This window comes from Barbus barbus (assembly GCF_936440315.1).
Source record: "Barbus barbus genome assembly, chromosome: 9".
In the NCBI taxonomy this organism is placed as follows: domain Eukaryota; kingdom Metazoa; phylum Chordata; class Actinopteri; order Cypriniformes; family Cyprinidae; genus Barbus; species Barbus barbus.
Genome location: NC_136737.1, coordinates 16,912,934 through 16,939,693, shown reverse-complemented (window position 1 = coordinate 16,939,693; position 26,760 = coordinate 16,912,934). Strand labels below are relative to the sequence as shown.

Genomic DNA, 26,760 nt, shown 5'->3' with positions numbered 1-26,760 from the left:
AAAACTGTTATTATTATTATTATTATTATTATTAATAATCGTAGTAGTAGTAGAAGTTCACTTTTATCGTGGCTGTTACGGTCTTCGAAACCGGAAGTGGATGCGTGTTGTCAGTCAGCTGTTATTTGTATATTGCTGCATGATATTTAGTTTGTGTTTGCGTTGACTTCGCGAGCGGCAGCACGCGCACAGTCTGTGTGGAGTTGCACAACAGATTGTAAGATGCTTGCTGAAGATCTTTGCACTATTAGCAAAGACTCACATGTGTGAGTTTCACAAACAGGAAGAGTGCATCACATGCTAGGTCAAATCTATGATAAAGCACAATTGATGGAAATCTTTTTTTATTATTATTCATGCATTTATGTTTTTATTGCGGAGTGACTCTGGATCAAGGATGGTAGTGTGTCTCGAATCTCAAGTCATGCTTTAACTTTTAAAAACAGGCAAGTCTTCTTTATATTTCTTCTTTTTTAAGTTAGAACTTATGCAAATGTATTTCCATTTGAGTTTTTTTTTTTTTAATATATAAGTTATGTTTGACATGTTTACAGCGGTGCGTCTTGATTTTATGATTTATTAGTGTTAGAGAGGAGAGATATGTGCTATATCCTTATTTATACATGATATATATAGATATATATGTAAATATATAAAATCCAAATAAATTATATAAATCACCGTTATATATATATATATATATATATATATATATATATATATATAAATAAATAAATCAATAAATAATTTTATTTGGATTTTATATATTTTTATTATTCCTGCTTTGCATAGGCTATTTTATTTTTTTGACTACGGCTCATGACCACATCTCGCCTAATTAAGAGATAAACCCACATCCTGATGAAGCTCTCCAATATTCGCATGTAAATAAACTGAAAGATTCAGTCTAGAGAAACTATCTTTGATACCATTCAGGATGGTTAAGTTAGCTAGTTTTATCGTTTTGAGTGTCAGTTCCCTTAAAGTTACTCCCAACAGTTATGAAGCAATCAGCTGAAGACAGGTTGATCAAGTTGAACAATCCCGCTGATGTGTCGCTCAGATAAGTTTGTATATCATGGCTTAAGAGGTCCAGAAAGGCACATGACAGTACAAGTCGACTTTACTGCTGTTTATCTTCCATAAGCTCCCTCAAGCCACTGACAACCGTTATAGGCAAACAAAAACTTTGTGGTGGAGCTAGTTCTTTCCAGGAAATGATTGACAGTTTGCTCAGCTTTTAGCAATCTGATGCATTCAGTTGGTCTTGGAAACACTAATGCGTATGACTTTTAAACCTTTTTTTGTGTTTTAGACCTGGTTTGGCTCTTAAACGTATATTTTACACGTTTGTTTTGTTTTTTAGCGCACTGACCTAAATTCAGCTCAAAGAAAGCTTTATGGTTTACCAAATGGTTATTGCGTTAAAAGTGGCGTTGTTAATCTGCATACCAAGACATTTTTCCTGTTTGGTTGCTTCATACATATTAACCCTGTAAAGCCTGACATATGAAATAATAATATTCAATGTCTTTTTTTATTTTATTTTTTGAAGTGGAACAGTTTAAAATCGAACCTTTAGGCAAAATCTAAAAAGAAATAGTTTCATATGTGTTTTTGTTGAGTACCTTTCATAGGCTTTTATGGCTCGTATCATAGCCTTTATTATGAGGATGTAGACTCAGAGGAAAGATATTAAATTTGCTATAGTTGCTGAGGTTTATAAGGCCAAAATGTTACGATGAAATTCTGATATGTAAATCAATGAGATCTTAATAACAGACTACTTGCATCTGCTGTCAAACGATTAATCGCATCCAAAAGAAAAGATTTTGTTTGTTTGTGTGTGTACTGTGTATATTTATTATGTATATATAAATACACACTCATACAGTATATATTTTGAAAATATTTACATGTATTTACAAGTATATAATTTATTATATAAACAAATTTAATATACAAATAAAACTTTTTTGAATATATACATGCAAGTGTTTATTTATATATACATAATAAATATACACAGTATATACACACATATGAAGATTTTATTTGCAAAAACAGATAACTCTGTTTTTTTTCATTTTCAGAAATCATGTTATTTTTTATTATATTATCATGTTTTTATTGTGTTAGTTAGCTAGTTTTTTTTTTTTTTAGTTTTTTTTTTTACCTAATCAAAATAACCCAGCTGCAGTTTGATTGAGATTAATTGGAATGCACAATGAAAAAACATGATTTTTGAGTTATCTGTTTTTGCAAATGAACTCTGCATATATTATGTAAACAAAAACTTTTATTTTGGAATGCGATTAATTGCACTTAGTTGTTTGACCGCTCTAAAACACAAATAAATATCAGTAGTCATTATATATTTCATGATATTTAAATGCTTAGTTTTGTGATCGAAGCTCTGTCAGGTTTTATTATGAGGGGAAAAACATAATTCAATGCAATACAAAGATGACTGAGAGATTAAATGTTACTCAAAAACATGATGTATCATATTCGATACTCACATTTCAACATGATTTTTCTAAAGAATGATGTATAATCAGGTAAACCTAAGTTGCTTCAGTCCAGCGAGTGTTCATCTTGAGATACTGTTAACTGTATAATTTTCTCTTACATTTACGATATAAAAATCAGAAAAGATTTCACAGCAAAAAGACACGTGTATCATGAGCTGAAAGAAGTTTTCAGAATGGGCATTTCTAGAAAAGGCCTTTTGTTCACTAAAAAAGTATAAACGATCAGTCACATGACAGAAGGCATGTAGTTTTGATATAAATATAACCCAAATTTATTATATTGTCAGGTTTTCTTTGGTGCTTTTTTCACAAGATCTTTATTATAAGGGTATTTCTGCTGACGTCACTAAACGCTTCTGCTCTGTTTATGGCTTTTAAATGAAAATGAATGTGTATCAAAGCAGAGTCATGTGACGCTCATAGTTTTCCTCCAGTCTAAACAAGGAAATCACATGGCAGATTTTTCAAAGAATTCGCCTTCATATGTTTCCTGGAAGATTCAATGCCTTTTAGATACACTGCACTTACTGTGTTACTCAGGGCTCTGGGTTTAGGTTTGTAATGCTTTTTTTGTTTTGTTGGTGAAGTCATGGAGGAGCTGGATCCAGAGGAGCAGTTCCTCAGGGATGCCAGGAATGGGAACCTAGAAGGGATCCAGAAGCTTTTAATGTCCAAGATAAAGGAGGAGGCCAAAATCGACATCAACTGCAAGGGTAGAACACGTCATTAGGTTTCTATTGACCGTTCGTATGTTTCTAGACATATTGGAGTACTTCTAACAGTATTACATTGTTTCAGGCAAGAGCAAATCTAATCATGGCTGGACTCCTCTTCATCTGGCCTGCTACTTTGGACACAAGGATGTTGTTGAGACCCTACTGAAGGTATTGATCGTCTCAGCGTTTTTATGTTCTCATACACGTGTACATTGGTATGTTTCTGAGTAGACTTTGTGCTCAGTATATTAATGTCTAGTCTTAGCTCATCTGTGCATCTTACAGGCTGGAGCAGATGCCAATTTGCCAAATAATGTCGGAGATACGCCTCTCCATAAAGCAGCATTCACTGGGAGAAAAGTATGTATCGTATATGTTCATGAACTGAGACTTGAGACAGACTGATAATCAGTTTGACATTTTTTTACTTAAAGTTTTGTTTTTAAATATTGGAATCACAGATTTTTTTTTTACCAAGTAACTCTTTTTCAAATGTGTAGCAGCCCTAATGGATAGCCCTAAAATAAAGATGAACAAATGTGCAAACTTTTATATCACAAAACACTGTGGCATTGTGTAATTGTAATGATAATAATTATTCATTAAAGGATTTTTAGTAATTATAAATGGTGATTTTTACTGTTAATTTAAAAAGAATACTAATAATATTTTAAGACATTTTTCATATTAAAATGTTATATATATATACACACACACACACAATTCATTATTAAATATATAATTTTTAATAATTACAAAATTTTAACATCTTAAAGTAAAATTTGAAATGTATGTGTATATAGGCTATATATATATATATATATATATATATATATATATATATATATATATATATATATACACTCACCTAAAGGATTATTAGGAACACCTGTTCAATTTCTCATTAGTGCAATTATCTAATCAACCAATCACATGGCAGTTGCTTCAATGCATTTAGGGGTGTGGTCCTGGTCAAGACAATCTCCTGAACTCCAAACTGAATGTCAGAATGGGAAAGAAAGGTGATTTAAGCAATTTTGAGCGTGGCATGGTTGTTGGTGCCAGACGGGCCAGTCTGAGTATTTCACAATCTGCTCAGTTACTGGGATTTTCACGCACAACCATTTCTAGGGTTTACAAAGAATGGTGTGAAAAGGGAAAAACATCCAGTATGCGGCAGTCCTGTGGGCGAAAATGCCTTGTTGATGCTAGAGGTCAGAGGAGAATGGGCCGACTGATTCAAGCTGATAGAAGAGCAACTTTGACTGAAATAACCACTCGTTACAACCGAGGTATGCAGCAAAGCATTTGTGAAGCCACAACACGCACAACCTTGAGGCGGATGGGCTACAACAGCAGAAGACCCCACCGGGTACCACTCATCTCCACTACAAATAGGAAAAAGAGGCTACAATTTGCACGAGCTCACCAAAATTGGACGGTTGAAGACTGGAAAAATGTTGCCTGGTCTGATGAGTCTCGATTTCTGTTGAGACATTCAGATGGTAGAGTCAGAATTTGGCGTAAACAGAATGAGAACATGGATCCATCATGCCTTGTTACCACTGTGCAGGCTGGTGGTGGTGGTGTAATGATGTGAGGGATGTTTTCTTGGCACACTTTAGGCCCCTTAGTGCCAACTGGGCATCGTTTAAATGCCACGGCCTACCTGAGCATTGCTTCTGACCATGTCCATCCCTTTATGACCACCATGTACCCATCCTCTGATGGCTACTTCCAGCAGGATAATGCACCATGTCACAAAGCTCGAATCATTTCAAATTGGTTTCTTGAACATGACAATGAACTCACTGTACTAAAATGGCCCCCACAGTCACCAGATCGCAACCCAATAGAGCATCTTTGGGATGTGGTGGAATGGGAGCTTCGTGCCCTGGATGTGCATCCCACAAATCTCCATCAACTGCAAGATGCTATCCTATCAATGTGGGCCAACATTTCTAAAGAATGCTTTCAGCACCTTGTTGAATCAATGCCACGTAGAATTAAGGCAGTTCTGAAGGCGAAAGGGGGTCAAACACAGTATTAGTATGGTGTTCCTAATAATCCTTTAGGTGAGTGTATATATATATATATATATATATATATATATACATACATATACAATATATTGCCAAAAGTATTGGGACAGCCCTTCTAATGAACAGGTTTGACTACTTTAGTAATTTCCATGAGTACAATGTTTAATGTTAAAGCATATAATGATATTCTACAGAATTGTGTGCTTCTAATTTTATAGCAACAGTTTGGACAGGACCCTTTTCTATTCTAACATGACAGTGCCTCTGTGTACAAGGCACGGTTCAAAAAGACATGATTGATTCAGTCAGTGTGGAAGAACTTGACTGGTCTGCTGAAAGCCAAGTCCTGATCCCAGCTGAACTCCTCTGGTGTGACTTTAAATGCAGACCCTGAGCCAAAAACTCATCACCAAACACCAATGACTTGTACAGACACTATAAGGACTATAAGTGTTGGGACACCCCCTTCTTTAGAACAGAAAAAGGCACTAACAAAACTGTGGCAACAAAGATGGAAACATAATTCATGTATTTAAAAATTGTATTTCAATCTCTGTTGAAACCGTTTTGGATGTGCCTAAAATGACAGTACCCTTACCCTTACCCTTTGACTACTTTAGTACCCTAAAGTAGTCAAACATGTTCATTAGAAGGGGGTGACCCAATACTTTTGGCAATATAGTGTATATATGAGTGTGTGTATGAAGTTTATTTGCAAAAATGGATAACTCTGTTTTTATTAATTTTCATAAATCATGTTTTTTATCGTGTTATCATGTTTTTGTGTTGGTTAGCTGTATTTTTTAGTTATTAATATTTAATCAAAACAACCCAACTGCAGTTTGATTGATATTAATTGGAACGCAGGATAAACAAAACAAGATTTTTGATCATTTTTAAATACAGAGTTATCTGTTTTTGTTGCAAATGAATTCATTATTAAATATTACATATTATTATGTGTGTGTGTGTGTGTGTGTGTATATGTATGTATATATATATATATATATATCATTTTACATTTTAATGAAATACTTTATACTATTTGAATACTCTATTATTATTATTATTATTATTATTATTATTATTATTATAAATAAAAACAGAAGATGTTTTATTGGTGTAGTCTAATGATCATTATTATTGTATTAAAAATCAGTTCTGCACATTGGCTATCAGTTTATTTCAGGCGATCACTAGCATAAGTGGTATACAGCTCAGCCATATTAAGGTGTACAGCCTCATTTTTAATAAACATAACTACTTGCCTGCATACTGAATACTGATTGGATACTGAAAGCCAAACACTGATTGGATTCTGAATACTAACTGAGTGCTGAATGCTGATTTTGCTGTTTAGGAGGTTGTAATGCTGCTTCTTCAGTATGACGCTTGTGCTTCTGTCATAAACGGGATGGCCCAGATACCTAAAGACATTACCCAGAGTGCTGAGATTAAAAGCATGCTGGAGGGTAAGTGCATGAAATCATACCAAATCTGTTTTGTATAAAGTCTGCTGAATGATTACTAAATTATTAACATAAAATGTTTATCTTCTAGCTGCTGAGAGGACTGAAGAGAGGAAACTCGAGGAGCAGCTGCTGGAGGCGGCGCGAGAAGGAGCCATATCTACCCTCACAAGACTGGTAACCTCGCTAACTACTTTGAGGAACTTTGTTGTTCTACTCTGTTTCTAAACTACTTTTTTAAACCATAATATCTGATCTTCTTGTTCCTCATGTAGCTAAACATGAAGAAACCCCCAGACATAAATTGCACGGACATGTTGGGCAACACACCGCTACATTGCGCCGCTTACAGAGGCCAGAAACAGTGTGCCGTCAAACTCCTGCAGCACAAGGCCAACCCCAACATCAAGAACAAAATCGGTAATAAGCTCCACCTTACTGTAGCCTCATTTTTTTAAGTATTCAACACTGTTGCGTTTTTCGCCAGGTCAGTATTTTTGCAATTCGCTGTACAACTGTGTGTTGTTTTCATTGTTTTAGTTTTGTTACTGTCATATTCGTATTTTTATTATTTTAGTACATCTAGAAATTAATGACACAATTTTTTTTTAAATAAAACAAAATAACAGTGCATGATTTTTATTTATATATATATATATATTTATTTATTTATTTATTTATTTTTATTTATATTTATTTATTTGAATGACCTGTCTTTTTGTGGTCCCCTGAAATATGCTGATGTTAATTTTTTGTATTTTGTTTCTCATTTGTTTTCAGATCAGACTGTTTTTGATTTGGCTAACGATGCAGAAATGAAGCATATCATTACTGGAAATGTTATGAAAGTAGGTTCCTTTATCTGGACATTTCTGATGTTACAAATTTATGCAAATATATGTATTTCAGACAAACCTTGTCCATCACCATATCATATCATAACACTGATATATTGCTCATTTTACACTTATTTACAGTGGTGTGCCTTTTTTGTGAATTTTGTTTTGTTTTTACAACACTTTGATTTCTGTAGGGCATGACGCGACATGTTAAAATGTTCGAGGGGCCTCTTTGGAAGGTATTTTCATCAAAATCTATATGTTTTGAAAATAAATTATTTGGGGTTTTTTTTTCTTAATTTTTTTTTATTCTGTATTTCAATTTCCTTTTTTATTTTTATTGCAGAGTTCAAGGTTTTTCGGCTGGCGCTCGTATTGGGTAGTTCTTCAGGATGGAGGCTTGTCATGGTACCCTAAACAGTGAGTATTCGCCTCTATTCCAAAAATGTGATGCTCTGATTAAAATAAAAGTATAATATATAATAGAATTTAATGATAGCAGAATTGCTGAAATGAAAGACTTATTTAGCAAAAGGCACATAAATAAATATTTTAAAACTTCAATTTTAACTGTAATGTTTCGTAAGTGAAGAAATAAATACTGTAAAATTGTACATTTTACAATTTTTTTTAACTCATCAATGTCATAATAAAATTGCTTAAATACTCATTTTGGATAAATCTGCAGAATTAGTTTTAACAAATTTTTGTTATGTTTCATTTAATCATTTCTATTCATTTTTTTTATTATTTCAATGTCATAATATATGATAATTTAATCATAGCAAAATTTCTGAAATTAAATTCTTATTTTGGAGTATTTTAAGAAATATTTGAAAACTGTAATTTTTATTGTAGTGTTCCATCCTATTTTAAATCATCAAGTTCATAACATGTAATAAAATGTAGTAAAAAAATAACTAGCTAAAATAAAAGACTTAATTTAGCAAAATTTAAAAAAATAAATACTTAAACTGTCATTTTTATTGTAGTGTTCCATCCTTATATTAACTCATCAAGGTCATAATATGTAATAAAATGTAATGCTAGCAAAATAGCTTAAATTAAAAACGTATTTTCTTTGAAAGCTCATTTCTATTGTAATATTTCATCCTTTTTAACTCAGTTTCATAACATATAATAAAATGTAATTACAGTAAAATTTCTGAAATTAGAGAATTATTTAGTAAAATAAAATATATGAAAACTGTTATTTTTATTGTAAAGTTATATCCTTTTTTTAAACCATCAAGGTCATATGTAATAAAATTTAATGATAAACAAATTCCTAAAAGACTAATTTTGCAAAATTTGAAAAAATACATATTTGAAAACTAATTTGTATTGTAGTGTAACTCATCAAGGTCATGATATATAATTATTTTTAATGGTACCAAAATTACTTACTTATTTTGCAAAATTTGCAATATTTTGAAACTATTTTTTTTGGTAACTTTTCACCATTTTCTTTTAACTCATCAAGGTCAGATGCAGATTCAAACACACACCGGCAAGGTTGCAAACCGCTAACACAAGCACAGTGCATGGTAAGATTCATTTGATGAAATTAATAGAAATGAATAAGATGCTGATTCATGTTTTGTGGGATTGTTAACAGGATTTCCCAAACTGCCTTTTCTTTCCAACTGTCAGATTAAAGCGAAAGATAACAGCTATTTCACGATCAAGTGCTTTGACGACAGTGTTCACCATTTTAAAGTGTCACAGAAGAGCAGCCCTGAAGCCACCAGAAAAGTGAGATCCCTTTCAGCTCTGTTGTGTAGTCCAGACCGGGGTGTGTTATGTACATTTGTGTGAATGTGTGTTATTTTTTAGAGATGGCTGGAAGCCATAGAGGAACATTCAGCCTTCAGCACTCATTACTGCTCACAAGACCCAGACAGCGAGGAAGAGGAAGACAACGTTGTGTCTGTACATGAGCTTTCTGACTCACTTCAGGTGAGAAATGATATCTGCATCTTGATTTGTTGATGAAGTCTTATCTTAACAATCACGTCAGCTGATAAAATGCACATGGCCGCCCTTTCTTCCTTAAGCAGAAAAATATATTTATATAAAAATATATATGTATTATTTACAAAAATAATTACAGAGACGAATACTGGCCAAAAAAAAAAAAAGTTTAAGAAATACATATTTGAAAATGTAATTTTTATTGTAATGTTTGGAGAAAAAAAACCTTATATATACCTAAGCCTACCCATATCCACCCCCTGATCCCTAAACCCACCCCATCTCCACCCCTAAACCTACCAATCTCCACACCCTAGATGTGGATCCAACCACGCCCCCTGGATGTTGTGGACTGTAGTGAGCCCTACTTGACCATGGGTGTAGCAGGCGCAATGATATGACGCAGCGCCTGAAAGTAGTCCCCAGCTATATCATAACTAGTTACCTAGCTGGGGACTACTATCAAAATATTATCGAAACTCTTTGGTCATTTTTGATGACCAAATTCTAATGGTCTAATCCGATTCAATGATCTATGCTAAGCTAAGCTAAAAGTGCTACCGCTAGACCCAGAGATCGGCTGAATGGATTCAAAAACGATAAAACTCAACTGTTTAACTCTAGGGGAGTTGTACAATGAGCCTATTTCCAAAAAAAGTGGAGTGTTCCTTTTAAAGTTTAAATTATTATTATTATTATTATTTTGCTGTTTGGATCATGTGACAGTGTTATCTATGAGATGAAAAAGGTTGTATTGTTTACATAAACGATAACACAGATGAATACTGGCAGTGAAAACTATTTTTGTTAATTTTTAAAGAATGTTTAAGATAATTAAAAACAGTTGAAAAAAAACAAACAAACATACATACATAAATCTGTATAAAACGTGGAGTAAAATACCAGAAATACATACGATTTAATTCATATTAATATTATTTGCAGAAAATAATGGCACAACTGTCTACATTAAACTTTCTAGAGACAACACGCATGCATGTATATATTTCAGAAAAATACGTTATTTATATATTAAAATTTTCTTTATATAATTTATATACATGTAAATACATAAAAATATTTGCAAAATATATACTGTGTGTGTGTTTATATATACAAAATAAATATACACAGTACACACACATTATGTAAACAAACACCTTTATTTTGGATGCGATTAATATGACTTGAATACTAAAATAACAGGAATTAATATACAATATAATTAAAAGTTTTATTTATTTTATTTAATGACAAACATTTTTAATTATAATAAACTAATAAAATAATTAAACATTTTATGCACCATAAAAATGACCTATAAATAGACAGTGTTATATGTCTCACTCTCATATATTTCTGCAGTTCAAAGGAAAATGAGTTCTGACTTCCCTTTTCGCTCTAACCACAAGAAGTGGTAAAGTTGACTAACCCTGACCCTTTCTTACAGTCTTAGCCTTTCTCTTCTACAATAGTCTTTATTTCTATGTGTTTTCTTGTTCCTCTTTTGTTCTTCAGCGGGCCGAGGCATGCCATCAGAAACTGGAGACAGAGATGTTGGCCCTCCTGTCCATGGTGAAAGAAGATGGCCTGGCGGAACGTGAGAACTTAAATCATCTGCTGCATCTGATTGGCCAAAACCACATATGCAGATCTGCTAAGCCACAGTGCATTTTTATATTCTTGCAGGATTCCCTGCGACAGTCGTTCAGAAGCTGAAGGAGGTCTGTGAAACCTCCAGTGAAACCTGCTCCTCACTGCACCAGTGTCTGGGGCTTTTTTCCAAACAAGAAGGAGTATGTACCCATTTCACTGCACACGTCCATTGCTATAAAGCTACTTGAAGAGGTTATTATAAGCGCCTGCTAAAAACTGAGCCGTGGCACAGTGGTTAACACATTTGTAATTTTTTTAGCCTCAGTGCTCACTTTGACTACACAGGTTCGAATTTGGCTGCAACATGATCACTCCTAATAATTTTATGTCCCCATTTTTGTCGTGACGTATTGTCAAGTATGGTGACCCATACTCGAAATTGGTGCTCTGCGTTTAACCCACACACACAGCAGTGAGTAGTGAACAAATGCGCACACACACACACACACACCGTGAACACACACCCGGAGCAGTGGGCAGCCATGCTGCAGCGCCCGGGGAGCAGTTGGGGGTTCGGTGTCTTGCTCAAGGGCACCTCAGTCGTGGTATTGAGGGTGGAGAGAGCGCTGTACATTCACTCCCCCCACCTACAATCCCTGTCGGCCGGGGACTCGAACCCGCAACCTTTCGATTACGAGTCCGACTCTCTAACCATTAGGCCACGACTTCCCCCTTTGTCAAATAAAGAGGCTAAAATCATAGTTAATGATCACAAATGCATGGAAAGTATAAAATGTCTTTATATAGTGGATTTTAAAGTATGTGTCTGTTTTATTTAGGCACGCAGTATGAAACTGGAACAAGAAGTGGAAAAGAATAAAATCCTGTCAGAGGCTCTGCAGACACTGGCCACTGAACATCATGAGCTGGAGCAGTCGGTGGTCAATGGATCGTCGCCCCGCAGCGTCCTCAGCGAAGAGGAGTTCTACGACGCTGTGTCCGGTTCGTATGCTTGAGAGTAACACAGTCAACCATTCAAACACTTCAGTTCAAAAGTTTGGGGTCGGTTTTTGAAATGCACGATTACTTTTATTCAGCAAGGGTGTATTAAATCGATCAAAAGTGACCGTAAAGACATTTCTTATCTTACAAAGGATTTGTATTTCAAATAAATACTGTTCTTTTGAACTTTCTATTCATCAAACAATCCTGAAAAAAATTTAGTTTCCACAAAAATATTAAGCAGCGAAACTGTTTTCAACAGTAATAATAAGAAATGTTATTAAATCCGCATATTATAATGATTTCTGAAGGGTCATGTGACACTGAAGATTGAAGTAATGATGCTGAAAATTCAGCTTTGTTCCCAGGAAAAAAATGCATTTTAAAATATATTTAAATAGAACTAGTTTTTTTTTTTATTGTAATAATATTTCACAATATTACTGATTTTACTGTATTTTTGACCAAATAAATGTGAGCTTAAGAGACGTCTTTCAAAAATATTATTACTGACCCCAAATTTTTGAACAGTAGTGTACTTTGTCATCTAACACTTACTTAAAATTAATCTTTAAAAACACAAATAAATTAATAACACTATTGTAACATTTAACCTTTCACAAATCTTTTTTTTTCTCCAATCTTTTACTGTACATTGTTGTTGTGATGGCACAATGTATGTATTATTATAAATTTATAATGCTTTTAAGTTAAACTTGTGTATGTTTTTAAGTTGTGTAAAGTGTACAATATTTTAATATCAGCCGCCATAACATTATAAATAATTATTGACAATTACCCCAGAACACTTTGAATAATTTTGAATTTGGCCAAGTATTTTATTTAATTTTTTTATTTATGGACTTGATTTTTCTTGTGAAGATACAGTAGTAGAAAGTGAAAGGGTATAATTTAAACATTAGATATAAGTTAATGTCTCATTTACTTGTAGCATTTTAATTATAACGTTTTCAAATGTACATCAAATGTACATAAAATAGTAGAGTGACAAAAAAAAAATTAAGAGGAGATACAGAAAATGTGATCAGAAAAACACATACTGTAGATCGAATTCAAACCTGTTTCCCACATGAGCACCAAGGCTCAACAATGTCACCTTTTAAGTTTTGAGTTTTCAGTTATACAAGTATATAAATTTAAGATTATCACATCCTGATTATCATTTTTCGTATGATATCCATGGGACTAAATGCCTATGTAAAGCTCATCAGCCATATCAGAGACTGCTGTGTAATTGCTGTTACAGTAACAAGTAAATCTTCAGAATGAGCTTCATAAGTATGAGGCATCTTTCTTAGGGACGTGTCCGGTCACTTCCGACTGTGCGGTTCCATTAAACGCCACCTGATCCCCTGCTCAGGTTTCCTGCGAGAGCTTGTTGCTGTCGGCCGCTCATTGTCCCTCTAAGCCATGTCTGTTTGCGCTCTGTTGCCCCAGATTCGGACTCTGAGCCCTCGCTGAGCGGTTGTGAGACAGCTGGCCATTTGTACGAAGACGGAGAGGACTTCAAGTCCGAGCTCTACTGCAGCATCTCAAGTAATCTCAGCGGCAGGATGTCCCGGGAAGACCGTCGTGGAGAGGAAGAGGACGATGATGAGGTGGCCAGAGTGAACGGAGTGAGGAAGCACAGGTGGGAATACCTAAAACAAACAATGCACTAGCATACCAACTATTTTGTGCCGAATATGTCTTGTGCAACAACATTAAATACTTTTTTGAAAATCTGAAAGTTCAAAGTTGCTAGAAATTCCCAATGCGTTTTAAATAAAAACAAACTTGTAAAAATAAACATACGAGTATAAAAATAAATGAGGTCTCGGACGTAACATTCAGCTCTGTTTGTTTTTCAGTGTCACTTTGTTGATATTTGTCTAGTTTCTTAGACGCAACTTCTCTGTTTTGTTTTGGTTTGCACCATATGGGTAAATAATTTAGCGAGCCGAGGCCAGAAGAGGCGCTCATAATGAAACGGTAAAAGATTGATGAGGTAGCAGAGTTTAATGCCGTAATTTGAACTTTTAAGGCTCGGCATGTTGATTGACGGCCCGTTGATGAATAGTTGACTGACTTTGCAGCCAATTACAGAGAGTTATTTTTATTTACTGGATAACTGTATTTTATAATGTTGTATTTAGAAAATGCAAGTTGATGTTCATATTATAAATATTTTTTTAATATAATAAAAATGTTTTGTGTAAATGCTCCTAATCAGATTACAGTTTTTTTATGGATTACAAATTTAGACAATGACAGTAAATTATTCATAATTTATTGACTCTCAGTATTATTTTTTTTCGTGATGCAGGAATTCACAAACTTTTTGTCAGTCAAACCCCTAAATTAACACGTAAATTATTAAATTAAACTCATCGTTAATATTTCAATAAGTTTACAACATAGTCACCTAAAATATACCTCATATACCTAAAATGGGTAATCTTGATTACGTTACTTAATACGATTTTCAACATGTCATTTGTAATCAGTAACAGCACTATAAAAAAAAAAAAAAAGAATATATGTATATGCATGCATGTGTGTGTGTGTGTGTGTGTGTGTATATGAGATATTGTATTTAATTTTTATATATATATATATATATATATATATATATATATATACACATACATACATACATATACACACTGGTATATACTTGTACTGTTTGTATATTAATACAAAAATATAAAATGCAAAACAAAAAAAAAAGCAAAAAGTAACCACATCTCTTTATTACATTTACATTCAGCAGGCACAGTATAAAAAGAGCAGGTTTCTGTGTATCTTGAGCACTTTGAAACTGATCGGGACACTGGCCTTGCTTTGCTGAATAAGATATAAAGCTTCCGTTACCTGACTGATAACACCAATCTAGACGTATTCTGTCTGCATGACAACAGCAGAAACGGTTTCCATGGAAACAACCAACTAGTTTTTTTTTGTGTGTGGTTTCTCAGTGTAAACAGACATTGTTTTAGAAGCTGATAAGGGACAGCTCAGTTACCTTTAATTATTCCACAGGACAAGTTTACCAGCGCCCATGTTCTCCAGAAATGACTTCAGCATCTGGAGCATACTGAGGAAGTGCATTGGGATGGTGAGCTTTTTACTATCATGTAACCTTTCACTTGCAATTTTCATCTCAATTTAGCACCATGTGTTGATTGATTCCATCTTTCTTTCAGGAGCTGTCTAAGATCACCATGCCTGTTATTTTTAATGAGCCGCTGAGCTTTCTACAAAGACTAACAGAATATATGGAGCACACGTACCTCATCCATCAGGCCAATGCTTTAGAGGACTCTATTGAGAGAATGAAGGTAAAAAAAAAGTATATGAACACACCAACAAAACCTTTACATGCCAAAAAACTATGAAATATGGCCAATTAATCTGTCAAATCTCCATTACCTTTAGCCAGTTTTCACATCTACTGACTTTCAATTTTAGTTGAATTTGGTTAAAATAATTTTTTATTAAATATTTTGTAAAATTGTAAGTAATAAATGTCTAATAAATTTGGCAATTTTTTTTTTTCATTCATATACTAGTAAATCATTGTTTTATTATTTTATAACATACCATATATTGGCAATCACCTACATTGCCCTGAATTTTGTTACTTTTTATTGACACATTTTACACACATATTTCTTGGATTCGAGGATTTCAGAATCCTATCAAATCTCTTCTTATAGCTGCCTGGATGAAAACCAGTCTAAGCTGTGGATTTCTAATGTGTATATTCTAAGTAAACGAATACATGTGTTTTCTATCCAGTGTGTGGCCGCGTTTGCCGTATCAGCCGTGGCATCTCAGTGGGAAAGGACAGGTAAACCCTTCAACCCCCTGCTAGGAGAAACATATGAGTTAGTCAGGTAAGAGATTCAGACCCTAACTGAATGTTAATTTGTTAGCCTTTACGTTAGCATTAAGGTGTGGTTACATTTATTGATGTTTGGTTAATGTTTGTGGACGAAATCCAGTCATTTCAATAGTAATTCAGCCAATTGTGATTTTCATGTGAGGGAAGATAGATATCCCCACACAGATTTCGCAACGGATTCAAGTCAGCCATGTGAATTGCACGTTGACCAACAAATGTTTGGTTTGAAAGTGACTTCTGTGTGAGCTGTGCTTCCTGCAGCTCTACACTATTGACAATGGACCTTTTTGACTTTAACCCTCTGGTACTGCTCGTGGCAGATTTGTTTTTTTCTTTAATGAGATGAGTGTACTATATAATAGTTTAAATCATGTTTTTATTTAACATTTTGTATTTTTATGGTACAAAATTATATTTATGTATTAGTTATGACCTATTTATTACCTGTTACCACTTTTTGAGTATATACCTGAAATTGAAATTTCCAACTTAAACTGTCATAAATCTTGAATGCTTTGGAGCACAGATTTAGTTTTGGTTGTAAAAAAAAAAAAAGTTGAAGTGAAACTAATAAAAAGTTCCAAAACAGGTTCCAAATTTGAGGTTGATATCTTAAAAAATGAAGTTTCAGTAGGATTTTGTTTGGCCGCAGTACCAAACGTTTCCACTAGATGACATTCGCTTCCTATTCGTTTCCAATTTTTGACCATGAACACTACGTGACTACTTTTTTCATTTCTTTTTAAATCATGTCCATGACTTTTTGTATGTTCACATAGCAAATGCCAAAACCTTTACCAAGTTTCATACCATTCAGATAAAGAAATAAAAAAAAAAAGTAACATGTAACGTAACATTTTTCAAATGTTAGCAATTCAAATTATTTGCTTTTTTGAATGTTAATTTGTTAGCATTGCAAATGTGATTTTTCAGTCAATATATCAATGTGCTGTGCTCTTGGGGATAGTTACCTTTTTTTTTTTTTTTTTTTGCCTCAACCTTCAGGGATGATCTTGGTTTCCGGCTGATTTCAGAACAGGTGAGCCACCATCCTCCCATCAGCGCCTTTCACGCCGAAGGTTTGGAGAAGGACTTTGTGTTTCATGGCTCCATCTACCCCAAACTGAAGTTCTGGGGCAAAAGTGTGGAGGCCGAACCTAAGGGCATCATCACTTTAGAACTTCCCAAGTAAGCGTCTGTTCTTGGTGTGAAGACACTTTATTAATATCCACACATTGTTTTGTGTGGTTTCAGTTATTCGTAAACTTTGAATCAATTTTAGTATGAAAGTCATTGGTGAATCATGATTTATGAAAATGTTAGTACACAGATTTTCTGTTTATTCCCATTGTTTGAGACCCTTTGTCTAATAATAAACTCGTTGCAGGCATAATGAAGCATACACCTGGATAAACCCAACGTGTTGTGTGCACAACATCATCGTGGGACAGCTGTGGATTGAGCAGTATGGGAATGTGGAGGTTATCAACCACAGGTGTCAACGAGAATCTATAAATGTACTAGTTCTGGTTAAACTTAAACTTTACTGATTGCAGCCCTTTTGATTTACATTTGCCAACAGAACTGGTGAAAAATGCTGTCTGAGTTTCAAACCCTGTGGCCTTTTTGGGAAAGAATTACATAAGGTCGAAGGCTACATCCTGGACAAGAGGTAGGCGGTTTGAGAGTGATAAATCTTCCTTCCATCTCCACATTGCTGATTATTTGTGTATTCCATGCAGCAAAAAGAAACTGTACAATCTTTACGGGAAATGGACGGAGTGCATGTACATAGTCGACCCAGCTACATTTGAAACTCACAGGAAGAATGATAAGAAGGCATCAGAAGACAAGAAAAGCAGTAAACAGGTGTTTCTGAAAGTTTTCATACCACATTAGTCTAGATATCTGTCAATTATAATGGCGCCAGTCCGATAGGTCTAAATGAAAGAGATGCATTGTATGGTTTATAACAGTTTGCTTGGTGTTTCTCAGTCATCTCCGACATCAGACTCAGAAGAAACACCTCAACAAGGTGAAGATTCACTGGAGGTGATCCCAGGAAGTCAGTTGCTCTGGAGAATAGCACCTAGACCAGTCAACTCTGCCCAGGTCTGTTCCAGAACATGAGCTCTGGGAAACCTTGTCCCAGAAAAATCTGGGTTACAGTGAGGCACCTGCAATGGAAGTGAATGGCGCATTAAAATAATTAAATACATTTTATAGCTACAAAACTTGAACAAGATGAGCGTTTACATGACTTTAAACCAAAAAGTGCTATTTTTGTTTAAAGTTATATCCAATTTCACAACTTTATCATCATGACGTTACAAATAGTCACAAATAGTCACAAAACAGACGTTGAACGCGTCATTACAGACTTGTGAAAAGGGTTCTACAACATGTGAGCAGTATAAGAATTTAACAATGTTTACCGAATTAAAAAAAATAAAAATTCTGTGTAAAATATAGCTAATTTTACACGACAGTGACAATGGCGTAACCCTAAAATGACAGCTTTACAGCTCAAATAATGCTGAAGAATTAATAGAATTTTTAAAAGAATTAATTCTATACATTTGAAATGTAATATCTTTTTTAAATTAAACATTTACAGTTAATTTTATAAAATTGTATGCTGCAAAAATTGGCTCATTGTAAGTGCATCACCATGACCTCCACTTTTTTTTTGTTTTTTTTGAAGAAACCGCAGGACGATTGGAAATCATTTTTGTAGCAATCAAAATATGCCACAAATGCTGTTGATCTCATATTCTGTATTTTGATTTTATTTGCATATAAAAAGATGTACAACTTCACTACATTCGCAATGCAGCTCAATGAGCTGGACAAAGAGATTGAAGAGGTCATCCCGAAAACGGACAGCAGACTGAGGCCGGACATACAAGCCATGGAGAACGGAGACATCGGTATGTGTTTCCACGTACTGCTGCTGATGTATTTATGATATTTCTAAGTCTTCCTTAATATCCTTAGAACGTATCACAAATGAGCTACATTTAAACATTCAGTGGTTGAATAACTTTTTGAACACCGTAGACCTGGCCAGTGAGGAGAAGAAGAGATTGGAGGAGAAACAGAGGGCGGCGCGTAAGAACCGCTCTAAGTCGGATGATGAGTGGAAGACAAGGTGCAGAATTATTTTGTATTTTCACATTTCGCAGTTTGCTTATTCAAAAAGTTACTACAGTTATTGTTAATACTCAAAAAGCATAATAAATGAATGAGATCTCCTTCAAACAGTACTTTTTTCATGAACATGTCTTTTTTGTGACTAACTGCGTAACAAGTTCTATTAAGTTTACTAAATTTGGTCATTTATTTATTTATTAGACCATTTTCATACATAGCAGTTATGAAAATGGTCTAATAATGGTCTAATAACAGTTACCTACTTAAGTAACTCATTGATGTTTAACAGCACTCTTAGTCCTGGTTCAATGGGCACTGTCCTTTGCATTTAACCTAATTTTCCCCTTCATTTCTTCTGGCATTATCATCTGTCCTGTGACTTTGCTGCGGTGAGCAGAAGCGTCGCCTCAGGCCCCAGGTTTGTCTTTTGCATTCAACCGTTTCATTCTGGAATAGTAATTTAATTGCTTTGAGCGACTGGGATCTATCCACAGCCTCTAAATATAGCACAAGACCGGGTTGTTTGTGGTAGAAAACTTTTGTAATAGTAGTCACCTACATAATGACAGTAAAACATTTGTTTTCCCCATTATGAGCTTTTAAATTCAATCATGTATGATGGGAAACAACTAGAGAACTTTTAATACAAGTATTATGGTCTCTGCACACTGAGTCCGAAATTTTCGCACATTAAAAAATAAATTCAACCTCACGTTGTCAATCACATTTGCACACTGCCTCCGAAAAAAAAAATTTGGATCAGGTTCTTTTTTTTTTTTGCATTTTCGCATCTGTAGCATGCATTTTAGTAGGAAATGATGGGGAAAACAGAAAAATGCATGCCAAAATTTCGGACTCATCGTGCAATGGCCTTTAAACCAAATGTATACAGTATGTCTTAACTAAAGTCTTTTTGTCACATGTAAATGGAACTTCACACCAAAGGAATGAGCTTTTTTTTATGTCCCCCTTAGACAATCCATTTTTAATGTGGAATAAGACGATGTAAACAGAGCTCTCTGGCCTTCTACTGCGAGAGCAGGGTGTAACTTTACACCTGGTTTAAGTGTTACAGCTAAATGCTCCACTGAATCTATTCAACAAAGAATAAGACGATTCTAATGGGGGTCAACAAAACATTTTTTACGCATGTTTAACTGACCCCAAGCAACTCAACGTGACAAAACTAGAACGATCCCATTATAATCAATGTTTTACGTGTTTGCCGAACTGAACCTTTTTTTTGTTCCTTGAAACAGGTGGTTTCATCAAGGTCCAAATCCACACAATGGCTCTCAGGACTGGCTGTTCTCCAATGGCTACTGGGACCGTGATTATTCTCAAGTACCGGACATCTACTGACCAACAGCAACCTTACATCGATAAATTGTATAATCAAGACTACCCTTAACGTAACTATAAAACTATGCACCCTGGGCTGGTTGGCCAGATGAACATTTCAAATATCATAAATAATATTCTGTTTCAGGAGAGAACTTTATTTTAAACTCACTGATCTGAATTTAGTTTTACATTTGTATCATATTTTGATGCATATGCAACAATCAAGGGTTTTGGGAACTACAGATTGTGATATATCATGAAGATGATAATCACAAGTTGGGATTGATATAGTAATATCAGTGTACTGTAATAGCAATAATGGTTCTGTTTTAGTCTTATGAAAAAGGATTTATTTTATTTTTTTTAAGTTAACAGTGGTAGATTTTGGGTGTCCCCCAAGGCTCAAGTCTGAGTCTGTTTAGTTTTCTGTTCATTGGCTTAAAGTCAGAACATTCCCATTGTGTTGAGTGTGGAATGCGGTATAAAACAACTGGTTGTGAAAATGACTGTTACACATTTAGAATCTAACTTTTTAAAATTCAAAGTTCATATTCTCCACATACAATACAGTATTGGGACAGTGTGTCTATTTCTGCTGCTCTTTCTGTGGTGATGTTTATTTTAGAGAGATGCCTCTGGTGTCACTATTCTTTTGTTATATTATATAATTTTATTTTAATTATGTATTTATCATGAGTTAATTATTCGTCTATTTTAAAGTATAAAGTTGGTCAGGAACATGAAGCTGTACTGATCACTTGATGCAATCTACTTTTAATCCCATATCAATTTTGTGTTACATGTTTTTGTGTGTATATTTTCTAGATTTATCTGACAAAATGCCTACAGATGATGCGCAGAATAATTCTGTGCATAAAAAGCATTAAAGATTGTATTTAGATTACATCTAAAAAAAATAAAAACCTAAAAAAGAGGTGTATGAACATTTTATGCTATATCAAAAACAAGACAGAAATACTGTTTTTAATCTTGTTTTTATTTATTTATTTTTATATAAACGAACATTATAAATGGTGTAAGATTTATACCTATAAATGTGGGCGTTTCAGGACTTTTTCCTTTACCCATTTTTCCCAAACAGGGAAGGTTCTAGTCTGCGTTTATTAAAGAAATTAGTGTGTGCATGCGACCGTAACGTTAAGATGAATGAGTTACCACAGCACGAGTAAAACAGCAGAGCAGAATGAAAACATGATTGTCGTATTATTAAAACTTTGTCCTTCTGATTTTAGATATAAATGGAAATAAATCACCTTTACCTGCAGAGTCCTTCACAAACTGAACATGCAATAAAGTGCAGCTTCGTCAAATCTGGCGTTGCAAAAATCTTCTAAAAAGCTGAGAGAAAACATGCAATGACTTGAAATATCAGAGTAAATGATTCTCAGCTCGAAATATGGTAATCCTAGTTAATTAAAACTTAAGGATTTCAATAATATTTTTACTGAGGTGCACAACTAAATAAGGTCTAAGCGATGCCTCTTGTTCTTCCATGAAATTGTGATTATCTTTTTTTAATTCTATTTTATCACCATTATTTTTTATTCAAATATGAAAAGATTTTTTTTTTTTTTGGTCTTTCCTAAATCAAAGGGGTTGGAGGTCCACAGAAAATTTCAGGGGAAAAAATAATTAATTTTAATTATTTTTTTGGTATAATGACATAATTTTGTTGGAAAATGGCAATTATTTCATTGAAGCTGTCCTCATCACATGTACAATTTTTCAAGTATAAATAATTCTTAAATTTATAGCTACCTTTAATTTAGGAAGGGAGTCATTTGCAAGGGGACCATCATAAATGGGGGGTCCCTGGCATCAAATGTCTTAAAAACCTATTTTAACTAAATTATATGCTTTCTTAGGTCTTTATGCAAAAAGAGAAAGTTATCAAAAAATATATTCAAAATATGCTGCAAAAATCACACATTCCCACCTTGTTAAATTTGTTTAGAGGGACAGATTTCTCCTTTCTCTTATTTTAATTCAGAAAATCAAACTTACCATCTGAAACCATCATAATTCAGTGAACACACTGAACTCACGTACAAAGTTTAATGGCAAGTTTTGTTATTTTATTATTGAAATTTCCTAATTCTATTGTCCTCACAGGTTATAAATACCCTGAACATCCAATATTGACACGTTTCACAGTGAAGACATGTTTTGAGCCTCTGGAGTTACTGACAGAGAGACCAGAGGGAATCGTGTACAGTAGTGAATAAACGTTACAGCTATGGGCCGACAAAATAAGAAGGTGCAAGTTTCACAACAATTTCACAATATATACACCAACTCGGATCAATTCAAGTTATTCAGAGGCAACATTATCAAAAGGAGATATTAATGTGCTGTTAAAAGTCTACAAATTATAAGCCTGTGCCAAAAATATTATTACAGAACATCTGGCACAAAAAAACAAATACAACATACGGCTCGTCAAAAACAAGGTCCAAAATGAAATGACCTCCTCTGGTCCGGAGGAAGACCAGTAGGTAGTTGTGCATGGTTTTCACTTCAGAAAATATCTGCTGACCAGCAGAGGACATGAGAACCAAAGTTACGCTGCTGTTCGCGAACGTAATACACAGAATAACAGATGAAATATGCTCTATATCCCCTGACGTATTACAAAGGGTACACATGGTTTAGTGTTAAAATGGAACTTTGCAATACATACAATAAAAACAGCCAACCTTGAATGTAATGCGTTTAACCTGCAAAAGTGTCTTCAACTAGACTAGTGACAGACCGATATATCAGACTGATTCAACATCCAATATTTGATCAATGTGGCTTGCTTAAAAATAAAAATGTGGTACTTTGTAGTTATAAATGAAGAAAAAGAAACACAAACATTATATTTTATATAATATTTTCAGTAAAAATATTACATTTTAAAAATACAAAAATTCAGAACTTAACCTTTTGTTTATATATATATATATATATATATATATATATATATATAAAACACACACATACATAATGTCATTAATAAATAATACTTAATGATTTATAAAAAATATTAACATTTATTTTTATTATTTCAAAGAACACTATTAATACCACTATCTATATGCAAAATGTACTAATTTTACTGAAAATTATATATGAAATAATAACTATAATTAATAGATATGATTAAATATTATATGGAATTTTCTTTAAAAATATGAACATTTATTGTTTATTTCAAATATATATTATTCATACAACTGGCTCCAAATTCAAGTGAAGTTTTGAATTTTTGTACATTTTATAATTTAAAACACCAATTTAATATTTTTACTGAAAATTATACGTGAATAATAAAGACAAATACATATAATGATTCAACTTTTTTTTTAAGTGTCCTTGTTACAGTGTAATTAAGTAAAGAGTAATATTAATTAGCACTTAAAGTCAAGGTTTGGTTTAGGGTTAGTTGCATGTAATTATGCAGAATTGACTGTAATTACAATAGAAAGTAACAAGGATGCTGTAAAATAAAGTGTTGCCAAATCATAAATAAATCAGCTTTAGTATCATTAACTGAACACATTTTATGTAAATTGGAGTCGAAAATAATTCTAATTAAACTATTTTTGTAATCATAGCATCGCCATTTCAGTCTCATATCAGTCTGCCACTACACCAGACGCAAACAATCTTGATTTGACATACAGGTAGTTATAGGTAAAGTTTGGATACTATTATTTCTTTGAGATAAAGGGTTACACAATATATATTTCATTTTTATGTAGAGTTCTATCCCATGCTAATGTGTTTGGTATGATAGCGCAAGCTCTGGGAAAGGATCTAACCAGTTGGTCTACTCTTGTGTTTCTTCGTGAGAGTTACTTCTGTAGATCATTCCTGAACACACAAACTGGATTGTAAATGTGAACGTGAAGATTAGATTAGATCACTGGGACCAACAGCTACATAAAGAGTGAACCTTTTCAATACTAGGCGGAAAAATATTGGCGAACACATCCTGTCACCTGAAATCCGCTGACTCTCAGTTTCTCCCTCCAGAAGAGCAGGATTACTTCAAATGGCTTTCGTTTGAAAAAGTGCTGGACAGGAGCTCTTCTGAAGTGGGACGGGCGGGTCAGTGAGGGACCACTTCCTTTATGGAGGCGAGGGCGGAATGGATGCGGACGTGCAGCCTGTTCTCGAAGTCGTAGCCGGTGTAGTTCTCCTGCAAGCAGAGCTAGTCAGCATCTCAACTCCACTTGCTGGTGCATTCAAGAAACTAAATCACTGATGTATTACAGTCTTACCTTGGCCTGAAGCAGCAATGATCTTCCTTTACTCAGGGTCTTAAGAGGGAAAAAGATGAAATGAAGTTAAAAGATTAAAAAAAAAAAAATTGCACAATATCAGTCTCTGTTTATTTTACTATAATTGTACTATATATTTTTTTTAATATTTAAAATTATATAGTATGTAAATTATATATAAATGTATAAACTAAAAGCTTAACTCCTAATAATTATAACTGATATTACTTTATTTCTTTTTTACATTTTAGTGCTAGGCAATGATTAATTGTGATTAATCGCATCCAAAATAAAAGTTTTTGTTTATATAATATGTGTGTGTACTGTGTATATTTATTATGCCTATATAAATACACACACATACAGTATATATTTTGAAAATATTTACATGTAAATATTTATATTCATATCATTTATATTATATATAAATATATTTAATATATAAACATAACATTTTTCTTAAATATATACTGTATGTGTTTAGTATTTATATATACATAATAAATATACACAGTACACACTATGTACACAAAAACTTATTTTGGATGGGATTAATCGTTGCTCAGCACTAATAAATTATTATACTGTATAATAAATAAATAAAGCTACAACTTAAACTCATAATAATTATAATTTATAAATATTATATCTGTGTATCTACATATAATATATATTTTTAATTGGTTGAGTTTATTGTGTGTGTATTATATGGATATACACAAATATAACATTTATAAATTATCGTTATTATGAGTTAAGGTTTATATTTAAACTAGAACAGAAACTCATTGCTACAATTTTAAAACAATTTTATATTGTGTGTGTATATATGGTATATATAAACCGATATATTGTATATCGTATTTATCAATTATAGTTGCTTAGTAGTTTATATATAAATATTTTTAGTTTATATTTAAAGTTTATATTTAAACTAAAACTTAGTCATAACTATAATAAAAAATATATAACATTTATGATTAGAACATACTAAATAATAACCGTTCATATAATTAATTATTTGGCATTACAGAAATAATATTATACAAATGATTAATTATTTGTATTTTATAAATTACAATAAACAATATTAAGTATACTAAGAAATCCAGAAATTATATTTATAATAAGCACAAATGTATAATATCAATCTCCTTCTATTTTAATAAAATTTACTGTGTTTAATTAAAATTTTAGTTGGTTAATAAAGTATATATATATATATATATATATATATATATATATATATATATATATATATATATATATATATATATGCACCACACTATGATAACCATGTGGTGTTGGTGTGATTTTATTATTATTATTATTAGTAGTAAAGTTTGGTAATTCTATATGTTAATCCTTGTGATGGTATTTTCAGAATAAATTGTATAATACACAATGAAAACGTTTCTAAAAGACAGTTTGAACTGAACGTAAAGAGTTGGGATTCAAATAAAATCTATTGGCAGTTGATGAATGAATAAATATTTAAATATAGTGTCTTAATACTGAGAATAAAGGGATTTTGAATGTGATTTACCTCAGGTTTAGCCAGTAACACACAGCCCAGCTCATAGCAGGAATAGGGCTGCACATAGCTGTTATTCAGACGGCCGTATTCATCCTGCACTGCCAGCTGGAACGACTAGAAACACAATCAGTATTAAACACAGTGCGCGAGAGGATAAACAAGATGCACCGAAATCTGTGCCACACCAATCTGAAACATGTTTTTAGTGTGACATATTCTGCATTTTGTAGCTTTTGTGCTCTGAAATCGATTTGTAAACTGCACTTAGAAACTGACATATTCTACTGTTACTGTACCTTTAAGACTTCTACAGGTAAATCACCTTAGTTTGCACACATAATGAGTTACAACAACCTGA

The 26,760-nt window shown here is 33.2% G+C and overlaps 2 protein-coding genes across 3 annotated transcripts in view; one reads left to right on the top strand and one right to left on the bottom strand.

The window, feature by feature from the left end:
• Positions 1-86: 86 nt before the first annotated feature.
• On the top strand, positions 87-21,485 carry LOC306875526 (oxysterol-binding protein-related protein 1-like). 2 transcript variants are annotated; one of them, XM_079426164.1, is made up of 29 exons: positions 87-446; positions 3,122-3,247; positions 3,333-3,418; positions 3,536-3,610; positions 6,653-6,764; positions 6,853-6,938; positions 7,037-7,181; positions 7,542-7,609; positions 7,795-7,839; positions 7,947-8,020; positions 9,084-9,147; positions 9,254-9,355; positions 9,437-9,559; positions 11,093-11,174; positions 11,264-11,370; positions 12,010-12,172; positions 13,631-13,823; positions 15,215-15,290; positions 15,379-15,513; positions 15,974-16,071; positions 17,085-17,267; positions 17,467-17,574; positions 17,662-17,751; positions 17,822-17,948; positions 18,075-18,191; positions 18,886-19,009; positions 19,140-19,230; positions 19,630-19,650; positions 20,492-21,485. In XM_079426164.1, the coding sequence occupies exons 2-29, from the start codon at positions 3,124-3,126 to the stop codon at positions 20,592-20,594; spliced, it is 2,922 nt and encodes a 973-aa protein (XP_079282290.1). In that variant the 5' UTR covers positions 87-446; positions 3,122-3,123; the 3' UTR covers positions 20,595-21,485. The 2 variants fall into 2 exon arrangements, with proteins under 2 accessions (XP_079282290.1, XP_079282289.1); XM_079426163.1 differs by having other exon boundaries at positions 193-266.
• Positions 21,486-23,823: 2,338 nt separating this feature from the next.
• The window catches only part of LOC306875525 (tetratricopeptide repeat protein 39C-like), a 14,375-nt gene continuing 11,438 nt past the window's right edge, over positions 23,824-26,760 (bottom strand). Inside the window, exons 12-14 of the mRNA XM_079426162.1 lie at positions 26,412-26,516; positions 24,866-24,904; positions 23,824-24,783 (exon numbers count right to left, since the gene is read on the bottom strand). Of these exons, the coding sequence (XP_079282288.1) occupies positions 24,694-24,783; positions 24,866-24,904; positions 26,412-26,516 (234 nt within the window). The 3' untranslated portion in view covers positions 23,824-24,693. The remainder of the gene's footprint in view (positions 24,784-24,865; positions 24,905-26,411; positions 26,517-26,760) is intronic.